This window comes from Triturus cristatus, chromosome 7, assembly GCF_964204655.1.
Source record: "Triturus cristatus chromosome 7, aTriCri1.1, whole genome shotgun sequence".
In the NCBI taxonomy this organism is placed as follows: Eukaryota; Metazoa; Chordata; class Amphibia; order Caudata; family Salamandridae; genus Triturus; species Triturus cristatus.
In genome coordinates, this window is record NC_140590.1 from 1,457,537,783 (window position 1) to 1,457,554,133 (window position 16,351).

The 16,351-nt window shown below is 47.6% G+C and overlaps 1 protein-coding gene across 4 annotated transcripts in view; it reads left to right on the forward strand.

Annotated features, from left to right (window-relative positions):
- SGK2 (serum/glucocorticoid regulated kinase 2) overlaps positions 1-16,351 on the forward strand; it is a 396,404-nt gene that overhangs the window by 258,544 nt on the left and 121,509 nt on the right. For all 4 annotated transcript variants that reach the window (XM_085619218.1, XM_085619215.1, XM_085619217.1 and 1 more), the window contains 2 exons: positions 10,287-10,418; positions 11,050-11,162. In XM_085619218.1, coding sequence (XP_085475344.1) covers positions 10,287-10,418; positions 11,050-11,162 — 245 coding nt within the window. The remainder of the gene's footprint in view (positions 1-10,286; positions 10,419-11,049; positions 11,163-16,351) is intronic.

The window sequence follows — 16,351 nt, forward strand, 5'->3', positions numbered from 1 at the left end:
GTCACCGTGTTCTGTTTGTATGCTGATGCTTGTTTAAACCCAAGAGGCACTTGGTGGGCGCTATACCCCGACATTGTCACGTGAGAGCTTGTGTCTCACTCTTTGCCAACCAGCAGGAGGTGCGTGAATCTTCTGGGAGCGAGGGGCACTTATGGAGGGGAGAGAGTGTATCCCCCACGAGCACGAGAGTACCTCTGAGGCACGTGGCAGTGAGTGCACGTGTGAGGGCGTGTGAGATCCGCAGAGCCGTGTTTTTTGTCTTGCAATTTTATATAGCTCAAACTCAACCCAGAGGTATCATGGCGCTATACACGAGCACCAGCTGTTGCAGACGGGCACATCCATGTTTTGTTAGGCGTGAGGAGATTAAGTGATTTGCCCAGAATCACAAGAGGTTGAACCGCAGAGACTCGAACCTGGTAACCCAGCTTCGAGGTCATTCGCTCTAACAGTTGGGCCACATCTTAATGAGTCCAGCCTGCAGGGACAGGGGCCCATGTACTTAGTGCCAATATCTGCAACACTCCCCATCCCTCCCACAGCAATAATGTGGAGAAATAATCAGACAAGGCACATTCTTAGTGGAGAAAATTGCTGCAGGTTTATTTGCATAACAAATATGCCAACATGGTGGGTTATCTTACAGGCGATCCTAGGGCAGGCAGCCCCTCGCCGCCTGCCCGCCTGATGAGCCAGATTACACCGTGGCCCTAGCCAACCGGAGTTTTGTAGATTTAGGGGAGGGGATAGCCCCTCCCACCAGTGGACCGCCAGTCCACCCCCTTACTCATGCCCCCCCCCCCCAAGCTAAGGGGGGGCGGAGCGTTGCAGGCAACCCTCGGTTGCTCAGGTCCACAACCGCCCGTAGGCTAACGGGGCACCGTCGCTCCTCCAGGGTCCAACGCGAATGACCTCCCTGGGGATATTTGGCTTTAGCACCCTTACTGTGCTACTGCAGAGGGTACCCTTCTGTACCTTACAGCCCCTGGATCACCCTGTAACTTCGCCTGAAACACAAAATAATAAGTTGGATCAATCCCCCCCTGCCTGTACGCCGGGTAAGCAATGGGGAGGGAAATGGCGTCAGGCAGCCTGAAAAAGAGGGCGAGCAGTGGGCTGGAGAGGTATAAGTACCTCTCCCCCCTCCGCCCCCTCCTGCCCGGAAGTGGCACTGGCATGGGGGACCCATGAGGGTCCCCAACACTGGGAGGCTGACTTGTGTGCCATCCTGTGGCACTAAGGGGGGCCGCCCTCTTAGGAGGGCCCCCTTCGTGGGCCCGGGGCAGCCCTGCATAGTGCCAATTTCGGCAACACTCCCCAGCACTCCCACAGCAATAATATGGAGAAATAATCAGACAAGACACATTCTTAGTGGAGAAAATTGCTGCAGGTTTATTTGCATAACAAATATGCCAACATGGTGGGTTATCTTACGGGCGATCCTAGGGCAGGCAGCCCCTCGCCGCCTGATGAGCCAGATTACACCGTGGCCCTAGCCAACCGGTGTTTGGTAGATTTGGGGGAGGGGATAGCCCCTCCCACCGGTGCACCGCCAGTCCACCCCCTTACTCACACCCCCCCAGCTAAGGGGGGCGGAGTGTTGCAAGCAACCCCCGGTTGCTCAGGTCCACAACTGCCCGTAGGACTAACGGGGCGCCGTCGCTCCTCCAGGGTCCAACGCCAGGACCTTCCAGGGGATATTTGACTTTAGCACCCTTACTGTGCTCCTGCAGAGGGTACCCTTCTGTACCTTACAACCTCTGGATCGCCCTATAACTCCGCCACAGCACTGGGTTTGGCCACCGTCACCCCTGGGCCCCCCACCACGATAGGCCTAGTTACCTACACCCTGCTGATTCCAAGGCCTCCCCCAGGTCAAGCAAGAATAGATCCATTCCCACTTTGGACAGGTGTAACCCATTTGCATCAAAACACCCTATGGACTTAGCGTGCAGTAACCCATGTCGGATGAAGCCAAACCCCCTTTGCTTAGTGAATTTGCACATGGTGCTGTTCACCCTCCTGCGCGAGGTCTCCATGGCCTCCCCTGATTACCCTCCTACCCAGGAAAGACAAGTCGATTGAAAGACAATCGGGGGGGGAAGCCCCCCCCAAGTCTGTGTCGCAACCTCTACAGCAAGCTGTTCCAGCGCATGCCTGGGACCCCCACTCGCAAGGTGCCTGGAAGGCCCGATCGTTGGTCCTGGAAACTTGAAGAAATGCTAGGTTGCAAAAACCCCTTTGAGCACTGCACGCCGTTTAATGCCTAATCCTCTAACCCTGACAAGATGAGGCCTGCTAACCTGTCCCCACTCGCCAACTTAAGGAACCCAGTTATTCCACACCTCTCTGCTAATGCTCAAGTTAGTATACCAAGTGCATACGTGTCTCTTGAAGACCAAAAGACCATATATACATTGGTGACAGTCCCCGCTAGGATCAGCGCTAGTAGGCAGGAGTAATGGATGTCTATGGTCATGAAACATAATAAGCCACGCAATGAACCATAGACCTACCTAAATGTCTGAGGTGAAGCCAGTGACCCCGGAGAGGCAAAATGCCCGAGACATTGGATGCCACAAGCAGCCCTCAGTTTAAAAGGTCCATCAGCTCAGAATACTGCACATTAGAGGCCAACCAAGCTGACCCCAAAATCTGCTTCCACCTGGTCCTGAACTGAAACATCTCCACCCCCTTTAGGCTTACAATATATGTGCTTCATTTTTGCCGCTTACTCGAAGTGTGCCCAGTTCATACACTGCTATTCCTTAACCTTTTTTTATTTCTCCGACTGCAAAATGTCCAGAGATTTGGAGCACCAATCACATTGTTAAAACTAAAATGCAAGCAGAACTTATTCGGGGACATAGCCTCATATATCAAACCTCTGTCTTAAAAGCGCAGCAAGTCAAATACAGAGTTAAAAGCCCATCATTCTTGAGCTTAGATGCACCGGTACTAACTGCTCCTATTACCTGGAAATGTGTGGTGCATCCCCTAGCTGGAAAACTTATGGATGTGCACAGACAATACCTGGAAACATGTAAAGCCCAAGCTGTTAGCAGATCCACCTGCATAACCCAGACAAGAAGTCCTGCCAGAACTCTGTGTCCCTTTACCTTGGTTCCGACTAGCCCTGCCACTTTGGGATAATCAGTGGCCATCTCTGTCTCTGAACCCAAACCATGTTGCACTGGCTTGGGTGCGGGCCCTCAAGATCACTTCCAAAACAGGGCACTGGTGGGTGCCGCCTAACCTTTCTAAACAAGAGGTCGAACCCAAGCCCCTTATATTTCTGCTGCTCCACAGGCCTGAAATTGCAGTCCAGGACCGACTTCTGGCACCTGACCCTTACTTGGACATGCCCGAGCTAGAAACCTACATCTAGAAGGCCTGCCAACCGGCTGACCACCTCCCACGCCAGTGTCACGCTGCCACTCCATAGCCAGGAACTAAACCAGGTATAGATGTCTCGGAAGACCCATCTCTAGGCGCATGCCTGCCACACATTTCACTGTGTATCCTAGTCTGTTAAAACCAGGGCACAAGGTAGCCTGCAGAGCTAAGCCCACAAAGAAATCGCCCGCCTCTGCGTGCAGACCAAGCATCCCTTATTGCCCCGCCACAGAGACTTACATGTTACTGTAGCTGTTATGCACCAGCCCACCCTGACATGGACAAAATTCCAGTCACCGAATAATAGACCATGGCGTGCCAGCACTGGGCGCCTCCTAATAATACATTCTATATCATAACCCTAAATTCAACTTGCAGGAAGCTAGAATACCCGTGCCAGGGTGACTAGGGGGTTGCTGTGTCCCTGCTGACAAGTTTTTAACCCTATGACCCATCCCTCAAAAGATCCCAGCTGAAGGAGTTTGTGTGGGCTGGCCTGAGTCTCCCTGCCCAGAACTTACCACAGACACCACAACACCCAAAGTTATTGCTCACCGACCTGAGTGCAGGAAGACACACTTGCCGGCCCTTAGACCAATGGACCTCTAGCCCCAAACAAGGTGACCTACCACAAACAACTTAAAATTGCCATTATGGTCACCCCGAATTCAGTAAACAGTACTGCTGGGAGCACAGGCCACCAACTTCGCCGACCATCGGCGAAAGGACCCTTCCTTATAACACTAATGTATCCAGCCTATCAACTGCACACCACATAATATATGTGCTTTATTGAATAGAGCTGTAAAGCAAGCAGAGACGCGTGTAGCGACAGTACCCAAGGTTGAAATATACCCGTAAATAAGAAAACTTGATGCGATAATTGCTCATAACCATGTCCAGGGGATCAGTTCCCGAACCTGGCCTCCCTCACCATGTCTGAAAGATTCTCAGACATTCCCAACAGACTGCTGCTGAATGGACAATTACACCGCTGTCTGACCAGTAGTGCGAAGTTAAGGGGCTATGGGATAACCTCATGCACGCGGCCGAGACCCTACTCGCCAGACTCGCTGCATGATGTAACTGACGTGTTTCAACGTACCCATAGAGGATCTGGTTCGAATATGGATGGCAGAGGACTGGGATCAAAACACATTGAACAATACTGCCAAAGGTTTAAGTTGCTAAGTGTGACATTTTCGTGATACAGTGTAATGAGTGATAGTTACCCAACTATGAGTGACACTTTAGTCGCGAGCATAATCAAGCCAAGGAGACGACGAAAACATGAATATCAGAAATTGCACCAGTTTGAGCAACAAAACCCAAAAGGATCGTACCACTGGTGCAAAGCACCAGAAACGGAAGGGCCCTTATTGCTGCAGGGTTGCAGTTTAGGAAGGACAGACGCACCGAGCGGATCCCCCCCGCACACAAATGTAGCCATTAAATCGCAGCGTTCCTATTAAACTTTCAACCACAAAGCCATATACCTTTGCTTGGGTTGCCACAGAGCGCCGCGTTCTATTCCCCATAAATGTACCTCCGTGCGAGGCGGCCACCTTTACTGTGAACGAGTACATCGATTGAAGGATAAAAGTTAACATGGAACATAACTACTGGAATATAGGGCACAAATTAGGCGCTAGCAATAAAATCTGCGCCCAAGACATAATAACCCTTTGCTTATGTTCGACCCTTCCCCCAAGCGCCACAATCTTACCCCTAAAAGACATCACGTGAGAGTTGGCCATGACGACTGGGCACCATGCCCACCGTGACCACTCATGCCCGGCCACTTACCCCGCACCATGGTGGAGGCTCCACACGGCGGGCGGCCTCTCCTGCTGCCAATCGTGACCCCTCCTAGGGCTCCCTAGGGGTGTGGACACGAGCCACGCAAGATAAGTGTTCTACTCGTTCCATGCAGAGGCCAATACCAACAGGGCAATGCCAGGCTCACTTGCCCTACAACTAAAGCGCTAAACACTCGAAGCAACCACTCAAGGGAGGGCCAAATAGGTCACATGCAGACACTCCCGCTGTGGTCTCCACCATGAGCATCACAATGGACGCAGCAAAATGCTTAAAGCACGGTGACGTGCCTGGCACCTACTAGGCCGCCTACCCGTCTTAGGAAGAGCAGAAAGCCAGGGCACAGGATGCACACTGAGAACGTCAGAGACAAAGAATACTGTTCAAACCATCGACACCACGAGACCTTGGACAATCCCCCAAAGGACAACCAAGATGGAAGGACTGGTGACACATGTATCTAAGCGGAGAATCAGATGTAAGTCCCAACACCACCGTGGAAGAGCACTGCAGAAATGCAGGCACTACTGACAAAACACAGGGCAAGCCTAATCCACCGTCCCCACAAAACAACCTCTCATGAGACAACTACAAAGGGACATGGCCACCGAAGGGCTCTACTCTCAAAGGTTTCCCCGGCGAATCAGAGGTGAAAAACCCAACTCTGCCTCCTTCACTGCCTCCGATGCTGCCAGAAACAAAATCGCCTTTCCGCTCTCTACGGCTGTACCTAGGAGCGAGTCCACCTCTCCTGCCCCTGTCCTGAAACACAGGACACCGAGTAGACACCGAGTAGACACGAGGCTCGAACCCGCCCTCCAGCTCGAAACTCGGATGCTACCCCAACGCCACCACCTGACACGCATCCACCACGCGCACAAAATCCAATAGCTCGATCACTAAAGTCTTGGGGCAGCTACACACTGAACAAGTTTAGAAAAAGGTGCATTTAATGGGGGCAGCCACCTACACTTGAGAGCCGCCACCATGCGAATCTCAAAGTGCCTGCCGAACGTGCCTAGACTTAAAGCAGGGATATGGCGGGAACCCACACGCATAGGCACCAAGCACCACACTATTACACCCATGTGCAGAAAACAAAACCACCTCAAAACAAGCAAACCAAGAGAAACGGAAGCCTCAAAACATTTAATGACCCTGATAACCCATGCGTTCCGAAAAAGGACAGACAAGGGGGTTCGTGCAGCTGCGGCGGAGACGCGCGCAGACTCGAAGAGATCTAGACTGGTCCAAATTGAAGTAGGTGGGTGCCCCAACCACCGAAGGACACCCAGTGTACAGATCGCATGCCAACTTCGTCCCGGGACCAAAGGACAGACACTGCAAACAATGCCCCGGAAAACAACTGCAGGAGCAGTCCACCCTGCCGTGCACACCACAGGGGCAACAGGCCTGATTGCCCCAACTCACCCCTACCAAACGATGCCCGCGGAACCTCTGGGACACGAAGACAGACGGCGCAACCAAACTGCGTCAGGCAGCCTGAAAAAGAGGCCGAGCATTGTGCGGGAGAGGTATAAGTACCTCTCCCCCCCGCCCCCTCCTGCCCGGAAGTGACACTGGCATGGGGGAGCCATGAGGGTCCCCAACACTGGGAGGCTGACTTGTGTGCCATCCTGTGGCACTAAGGGGGGCCGCCCTCTTAGCAGGGCCCCCTTCACGGGCCCGGGGCAGCCCTGCATTCACTCCAGAGTGTCACTCCTGGGCGTGTCACTCTTAAGTTTGTCAGTCCTGTGAGTCTCTCCTTAGGTTATCACTCCTGGATGAATCACTACTGGGTGCCATTACTGAGGGTGTCACTCCTGAGTGTGTCACTGGGGCGTGGGGGAGAGCAAACAACCCCGTACTGGTCACAATGTTCTATTTGTATGCCAATGCTTGTTTAAACCCGAGAGGCACACTTCACACATACTGTAATGTACAAAATACGCACAATCCGTCATGCTCAGTCTTCTGAATGAAAGGCAGCTACCGTTGAATAAATAAACACTGATTGTGTCTCCCAGCTGTTTCACATGCAGACCCCACAGAGGGCAGTGCTTCGACGCGCACCCTCTGAGCTTTGCAACACTCACTTGCAGCCTCCGACTCTGTACACCTCCAGAGCCACACACCTATTCCTATGTGTACCTCTCCTCTGTCCCCGACCACACGCTTTCTCAGCGTACTGAAACTCCCCTGGATGTCTAGCTCATCTTTACTCCTCTTGGCGCTAAGTCGTATGCTACAGGAGCAGGCGCAGTGCTGTGAGATGAACAAGGGAGGGTGCCTCATCTCCTCACAGCTGTCATCGGTAGCAATCTGAGTATGTCAGGCATGTGAGGAGGGGCACCGACCACCCAAAAAATACAATAATTCTGTTTTAAATGCAAGCCAGCAGCTGTTCCACAACTACGTGTCAACAACATTGGTAGTCATAGGCGCACTGTTGACACATTCTGTAGTGTGCACACCACGCACACACTTGACACGTACTGTAGTGTACACACCACGCACACACTTGACACGTACTGTAATGTACAAACTATGCACAATCTGTCACGATCAGTCTTTTGAATGAAAGGCAGCTACCGTTGAATAAATAAACACTGATCGTGTCTCCGAAGTCCGCGCTCGGCATTACTCACAGTGAGGACTCTAGAATCTTCCTTTCAGAAACTGTTGCTAAGCTCGAAACTGCATTAAAGGTTTGCAAGATTTGGCGCCCTCTAACCCATGGCTCTTACCTTCATTAGGTACGCCTTCTGTGTTGTGTACCGTTCCCATTGTACCCTTCACACTTTGTAGCACACAGTGTAGACAAGGGTATTCATAGACAAGTGTAGACACTTTCTAAACAAAAGGGGTCATATGTGTTTCGGCGAAGTGGCAAACACTCTGCAAGGGTTAACTGGTCACCTTTCAGTTGACGATTGCTGCATTCAGGTGTTAAACTGGTACTAATGAGGTGCGGCTTTGCTAATACACTATTAGTAGTTGTTAAACTGTCAAAAAACTGAAATATTACTGCTACATATTGTGCCACATTATGTTACATATTCGACTTTCCTTGCTGCATAATTTTTTATTTTTATTATTATTATTATTATTTTTTTTTATTAGAAACCGTTATTACACGATAAAATACAGACAAGGGCCTACAACCACCAAGGCCGGCCGCTATAGAGCCCGAGGGCCCGCAATGCGACGCCACACATTCAAATGAACCAGAGGCAAAGCTCCCGGCAGTTCGTAAGCACATATAACAGGTCGTGGCCATAGGCCAGGAGCAATCGGAAAAAACAGTTTCATTTTCTATTAAATACAAAACACACTCAAGGCAATGAGAGTCCGAAATAGCAGCGTGCTCTTCCCAGTACGGGGAACAACGTACAGTGTCCAAAGCAGTTCTTGTCTGGAAGCGGTAGTAGGGGGCAACGGGAAGACAAAGCATGGAACACACCTCACACAATCCCGCAGAATGTGTGGCTAGGGGGACAAAGCAATATCGACCTCTAATGGCAGAGGCGGGGTGCAGATCTTGCTGCATAATTATGTCAACCCTATTCTTCACTGCCACTTAATTCTAGTGGCACTGCTATAGTGCTTTATAGTGTTTAATTAGCTGATGTAAGAAATACCTCATGGGCAGATATTTCTATTGTTCTGGTGTCAATCTGGCACTGACCAGATGTGGTAACAACACCTTGTCACAGCCTGGAGTGCTGGTCCATTGGCAGAACCCCCAATCTGAAGCGCGAAAAAACAGTATACATGGGTGGCGGGTCATTATATCCAAATAAGTTTTTCTGCCCCTATAGATTTTGTTTCCAACTATCGCTATCATGTACTGCTAGTAACTGTGGCCTCCGTGGTGGTTCTTTCTGGCTTATCTGTACGTCATAGAAATTTTCACCATTCAGAAATAAATCTAAAGGGGAAGTTGAAAGAAATGAAGGGCGACAGCAGCTCAAGTATTTAGGATTAACAAATCGGGATTCACGGTGTTACAGTTCGCATGAAGTGCACAACAGGAAGCAGCTACGATAGGTCACATTATAGTACTTGGTATCATGTGACAAAAAGATGCAACCAGGTCTGGACTGATAGGTCACATTATAGTACTTGGTGTCATGTGACAAAAAGATGCAACCAGGTCTGGACTGGCCCAAAAGCAGCAGCAAATGCTGCTCAGTGTGCACATTCACTCTGCCAATAACAAGGATTACTGCCTTCACTATTGAAAAACATAGCCAATAGGTCTCGCCTTTCGGCCCTTATAAATATTTAGTTATGCAGCACAATATCCGTGGTTCTACAACATCAACCGTTGCATGGCTAAATACTTATAAGGTCCCGAAGTCGAGACCTATTGGCTATGCCAATGCGTGTTCTATAACAGACCCCACATAATGTACCCTATTCCTGAATTGGGAGCAGTTTGTACCAGTTTACGTATGCAACCTTCCTTAGCTGGTGCCACCTACCACCCATTGTTATATGGACTGGTAAAAAGTCAAAACTTGGAAAAATCTACATTTTGCTACTATGCTGTGAACTGTCCTAATCTCCCACCGATCAAGATTATTTTCATATAAACTATTTCAATTGATCTTGTCTGCCAATGCCAACAAAAAATAAAATATCCCTAACAAAATAGCACAGTTCACTATAAAAAATGGTTCCGCCTGTGATCTGTTATATTTTGCTGTAGTTAACAGACCATACATCTGAAAATTTTGAATTGAACTTCAGAAGCAAATCAATTAGACTCTTGTGATTTGCATTCCTACTGAATCGGATGACTGCTAGTGTTGTTGTTAACAGTGGAGAAAGACGGTGCCTTCTAAACTGAAAGAACAGTCTTGGGTATATTAGATTTTTTTTTTTAAGTAGGTATGCCTTAAGTCAGAACTGGTTATGTGTAATTACTGGAGTGTATGGAGAAGTGGTAGACTGTGTAGTTATGGCATATTATGGAGTGGTATTTGTTTTCTGAAATAGAGTGAACATATTTACTAAAAACATGTGAAACATAAAAGCATGATAATTCTTTTTTTCCCCCCTTCCAGCAAATCCATATTATGGCAGAACGGAATGTGCTTCTCAAGAACTTCAAGCACCCATTTTTGGTCAGGTTGCGATACTCCTTCCAGACCCCAGAGAAACTCTACTTCGTCTTAGATTACATCAATGGAGGAGAGGTGACAAAATATACAGAAGATATGCTTTATGATGTGGTAACAAAGAATTGCTTGAGATTTTATTTAAATAGAAAAAAAGAACTGACCACCCTTCAGCTGAGCAACATCTTTGGCTTCTATGCACTTACTTTTGCAGAACACAGACCATCCTTAGCTCTGCCAGTGAACATCTGGCTTGCAAAAGCCCATGGTATTCCTCTACTGTGACCTTTTACCACTTAGCAATTCTATTGTATCATTGATACCTTAATATGCCACACACCAGTTATTACTGTACTTTGACTGTATGGTTTCTAACAATGCCCTCTTTCAAGGGCACACATAAATTCTTCAACCTTGGAACTGTTACTCTAGTATAAGAGATGGCCCTTTAAAATTGCCTAAGTATGTGTGTTATCACATAGCTGGAGCCTTCACTGGAACTGTTTCAGTTAACAATGAGCAAATTGATATATATATATATATAATTTGTTTTAATAAATACCCCATGCATTAGAACTGTGCCATTTTTGCTTCCTTTGTGGCATACGTCACCAAGGCAGTCCTAGAAAAATATTATTATACATTATAATCAAGATCCTCTCATGTAGGTAAGCTTTAATTCAGTTTAATATTTTGTTTTGCTTTGCAGCTGTTCTTCCACTTACAGCGAGAACGAACCTTCTTGGAACCCCGTGCCCGTTTCTATGCAGCAGAAGTGGCGTGTGCTATTGGTTACCTGCACTCTTTGAATATCATATACAGGTAAATTATTAAGATGGCCCATTCTGATGTCCTTTTTAGGTCTCGCCTGAGCCAGCTCATGCGCTGCTCTGGCGACACATTTAGTGAGTGGGCTTTAAAAAGCCGACCACGGCTTTTTGTGTGGCCTAGAGCATGCAGTTACGCGCACAGTAACCCGCATTCCTCGCATCGCTTGCGGGCACCCTTACAGTGCATGATCAGGCGCCATCTGGCTTTCCTCTCTCTTGCTTTCCCAAGCGCGCGCTTCAACGCTCCTTCCCCTCCCCCACCACTGAGCGTGTCTCGCAGCTTTGCATCTTGTTTCAATCTCCCACGTTACTCTTCTAAAACATTAGCATGTGTGATATCAATATCTTAACTGAATTCCTAAGGGCAGTTGATGTCAAAAAGAATAACAGGAAATACAGTATGGGATTACATTTTCATGATTACAGCCAAGCGGCCTGATTCAGTCCGATAAACAGCGAAGAATTCCACTTCGTATGACTCATAGAAAAATTAAGGATAATGACTAAACGTGCTGTTAACTGCAGTAGGGCAAAATGATGCATCAACTCTTCCGCAAACGTTTAAGTGTTTAAGAAACAGCGCCACAATAGTAAATGGCCCCTTCAGCAGCACAACGCAATACGCCCAGCAACACTTCCAATTGAAGCATCTCCACCTCCGAGCCTTCGTGGGTTCTGTCACCAGAGCGCCTTTGGCCCAACGGCTCCTAAAACTGTCGCTGCTGCTAGGCCAGCTAGACATAGACGTTTTCCCGCCTTCCAGGAGTCCAAGCCAGATTTCATTGGTGCCGCCTTCTGACCGTGCGGCGCTTCCGGTATGGCTTCTTTTCACCGAGGGCGTCGCGCGGCTGGATGTTCCGGTAAGGGCATTCTTTTCACCTAGGGCATAAGTGCCCGAAGATTTAACTCCATGCAGGCTGCGACTCAATTTCTGCGCATTGCAGGGGAGCCTTAGTAGCCAGCATGAAGGCGAATAAGGCATTCCCCTCAATTTGTGAAATTTGTTCTGCACATGACACTGAAGCGCGACCTAATCAATTGGTTGCGCTGCTGGCATTAGACGTGAATGTGATCGGTTAGCAAACTGATTAAAAACAAGGCAAGCTCTTGTGTAATGGCAGCCCCCTTATATTGTAAACATTTCCAGACTTTGGTATTCCATTTGCAATGCCCTGCCTCTTAAATCAATACGCACACCGGATCTAATAAAAAAATCTCCAAATTGAGATATTTCTAATTAGCAACTGATTCTCAAAATATTATGGCGCTTTCTCATCTTCCAGTGCTTGTTTTTCGTGCAGCATATTGCTCTTATACGGAGCCGAATCTCTGAGTTCACTTTGTGAGTGGCTGTTAATCACGTGCATAATTGGAAACGCTGGAGCTGAGGCTGCAGACAGCATTTTTCTGAAGGTGCCGGTCAGTCATATTGGGTCATAAAAGTGCTTAGAACACGTGCTCGTCAAACACTGGACTCTACAGAACAGCGGTCACGAGCTTCAATTAAATTTGAGATTTAAGTTTACATTTTAAGCCATGTCCTTAATTACATAAGCCATGCATTTTGGAAATGATTCATAGCTAAACCTCTTAGGCCTTGGCCGTTTTAGATCACCCGCCTACTTATTTCATCCCGTTTAAAGTCATCGGTGTGGCTTCTTCCTTAGATAGGGAGAGATCTTGCCGTTAGAGCCACAGTTGCCGACTTTGCAACTGGGAACCGGGTTCGAGTCCTGGCATCGATTCAACAGATTTTGGGCACATCATTTAATCTCCCCGTGCCTTATTGCGTGATTACAAGCTGCTTTATGGTCTACACAGCACGGTGTAGTCCCGATGCTAATACCTTGTTGATACGACACTATTGCTCATGATTGAAAGGGGATGTCCTTGTGAGGGCGATCGGATACCACTAGCTGAGCACGCCTTGCCGCCCTTGAACCTCCCGCCCAAATTCTTCTCATAGAACACTGTTTTTCTCACCTCACCCTTTTAATCCAACCCGTCCCCCATGGTGGTGTCGATTACTGGTTGCCCTTAAATGTTTTCTTCCAGTAGCCAGCTGTCAGACTTTGCTCATACACTTTTATATTTTGTGGTGCCTGAAGTCTGTTGTATTTAGTGTTTTGGCTAAAAGTAGCATTTGGGGCTGAAGACGTTTGCGATGCTGCAGGCGGAGTTCGGTTTACACCACACACAACGGTACAAGCACCTGCAGTTAGTACATGCCTGGAATGCACAGCAGATATCACTACAGGACATACCGGAATATGCACCTTTGGAAGGGAGACTCCTACAGGAGCAGATGGTACACCAGGCAGTGTCGCTTACATATAAAACCCTCACAAACAACATGTTGGGAAATCTGGCGAAACTCAGAGGTACATGGGAGGCGGACGTAGGGCAGCTAGAGGACTTAGACTGGGAGCTGATACTGATGCACCCCCGAGAAGTCGCCATTAAGTCACGGCTGAGGCTGATCCAATTAAATGTATTACACAGGACATACTTCGACCGGAGGCGTCTCCACAAGATGGGTAGGATAGCAGACGCCACGTGTCTTCGATGCAATACCGAACAGGGAGATTTCTATCACACTATATGGTCCTGTGAGAAAATTCAAACGTATTGGTCTCACATCTTCACAGAATTGGGGGAGGTGTTGGGAATAGAGCTAACACTAGACCCGAAACTGGCGTTACTGGGAATGGTGACCGAAGTAGACCTGCCGCGCCCACATATCATTTTCCTGGTGTTGGCGCTGGTGGTAGCGAAAAGGGACATTGCGAAATATTGGGGGGTGGCGGAGCGGCCAGTGATAGAGGAATGGAGGAGAGGTCTGGACCTCTATATGGCAGCAGAACGAGTGACATACAAAGCTAGAGGCTGTCCAAAAAAATTCCGAAAGATATGGAGCAAATGGAGACAATACCGTGGCCTAGAGGTGGGACACATAGGAGGACACACATAGAGGGGTAGATGGCGGGTATGGGCGGGAGGGACCACCTGATAACGATGAGTACCCGTACAAGACAGTGACAGTGATTCATTTAGAGATTCCGTACATGCGAGATGCTATATTGTGTTATGGGAGGGGGGACAAGCACTAATGCACTATGCACGAATGAAACCGGTGGACTGGTGACACATAGTTGGATGGACTTGGGAGCTATCTGTCAACCCTGGAGGGGGACGTGCTATTAGTTCTGTAGGGGGTAGTGGGGGAAGGGGGGGGGGTGTTGTGGGAGAAAATAGACAAAAAGCAGGATCGTGGGGTTCCATGTGGAACGCGTAACATTGGAAACATTTGCACACTATTGGAATACCTAGGTGTTGCTGCCCGGCCTCAGGGTTATGGGCATAACGGCTGTGGACTAATAACAAGATGTAAGTTTGACATGATGGTATGGACGTGCCACATCTGTAATCTTTTCATCCCTGCACAAAAATAAAGTTATAAAAAAAAAAAAAAAGTAGCATTTGGGGATGCTCGCTGTCTCCACTACAGACAAAAGATGTAGTCGTTCCATCATTTGATTACTTTTTTTTTCTTTTTTTTTTTTTGGTCACAAATTGCCTATGTGTTTTTTTTATTTTTATTGATATAGTTATCAAATCTGGTGGCACCGAATGAGTTTTGATTGTGGTAGCTGCTCGTTTCCTGAGAACTTGTTAAACAATGTTTAGGAACCATGTACTTACATAGAGCGTAAATATCTGGCTGTGGGAGTTGAATGGGCATCACATCCACAAACTTACTCATTTACGGGTATTCACAAGCCACATCAAGAACTTTTCATACCCTGAAAGTTTGGCATTTACTCCTCTTATGGGCAGGAGAAAATCCATTTACAGGGTGACATAGGAGCACCTCCCAAAATGTGTTTGGTTAACAGTTTCTTTACAGTGGAAAATATTTCCCATATGGAGGGGCAAAAAAGATAAACGCTAGGCGTTGTTTGCTGTTCTGTTTTTTGTTTTCCTCATACTAGTAAGCTCACATGTATATTATCGTCGGGCACAAAGGAATTCAGATTACATTTTGGAGATACACCAAGGTGGTTGCGACTGAGGGGGGGGTCCAGGTCTCTTGCTGCTTTGTAACACCACTCTCCCAATTCCCAGTGACGACCAATAATTATAAACCTTAAGGAAATGTATGAGATCACACATTCGACTGAGACTTGCTGACTAGACTTTTTATGTTTCACTGCTGCCAGCGAAAAACACACTTTCTCGTGTTAGGTTTGTGTCAATGCTAATAAAGCACCCTTTGGTTTGGTGGTTTATAATGCTTTGTGATCTGTGGTGTGTCAAAATTTCAGCGAAGGGCTAATGAGCACAAGCTATAAAAATGTACCTAATGTATTCTCTTAAAGGTGCACAGGGTGTTCAGCAGTAGGTATGGAAACAAAATTCTAACAATCCTCAAAGCTCATTCAAAGCCAGGTGCAAATAAAAGTCAATCCTAGTCATAATAAAACATGTTAAACAAGTGCCAAAACGCTGCGCCTTTGTGTGTGCCGTCGAAGAAATCAAGGCCCACATGCATCAAAGGATAAGCATTGGCATAGACAATAGGTCTTGCTTTTGGGACCTTATAAGTATTTAGTTATGCAGCACAATATCCTTGGTGCAACATCAACTGTTGCATGACTAAACACTAATAAGGTCCCAAAGGCGAGACCTATTGGCTATGCCAATGCTTGTTTCTTATGGGGTTTGACAGCCCATGTGAGAAGTTGGCCTGCTATATGCTGTCCACTAGTTATAGTGGGCACCTTGCACCAGTCCAAACAACCCTTATTGATGATTAGGTTTAAGACAACCTTTATTGAAAGCTATCCTAGGGGTAGCAATGGAGAGCAGCCTTTAGGCTAAGTCTCGAAGGAATGTAAAGCAGCTTGGTTTACCAGATTATAACCTCCTGAATGACCAAATGAAAGGAGAGCCACACAAGGTATATATATATAAAATATATGTATTTATTTCTAAACACTCTCTACTAACCTCTTTGTGAGATTAGAGAGCAAGGCACACAATAATATAGTTCTAAAACGACAGTAAATATCACCATATACAATGGGCCCCAGGGGGAGAACCAAACCATATATTAGGAAAGTGGTATAAGAACCACGACTTGACTAGGCACAGTGACTAGAGCACGTAGAATCGCTGGGA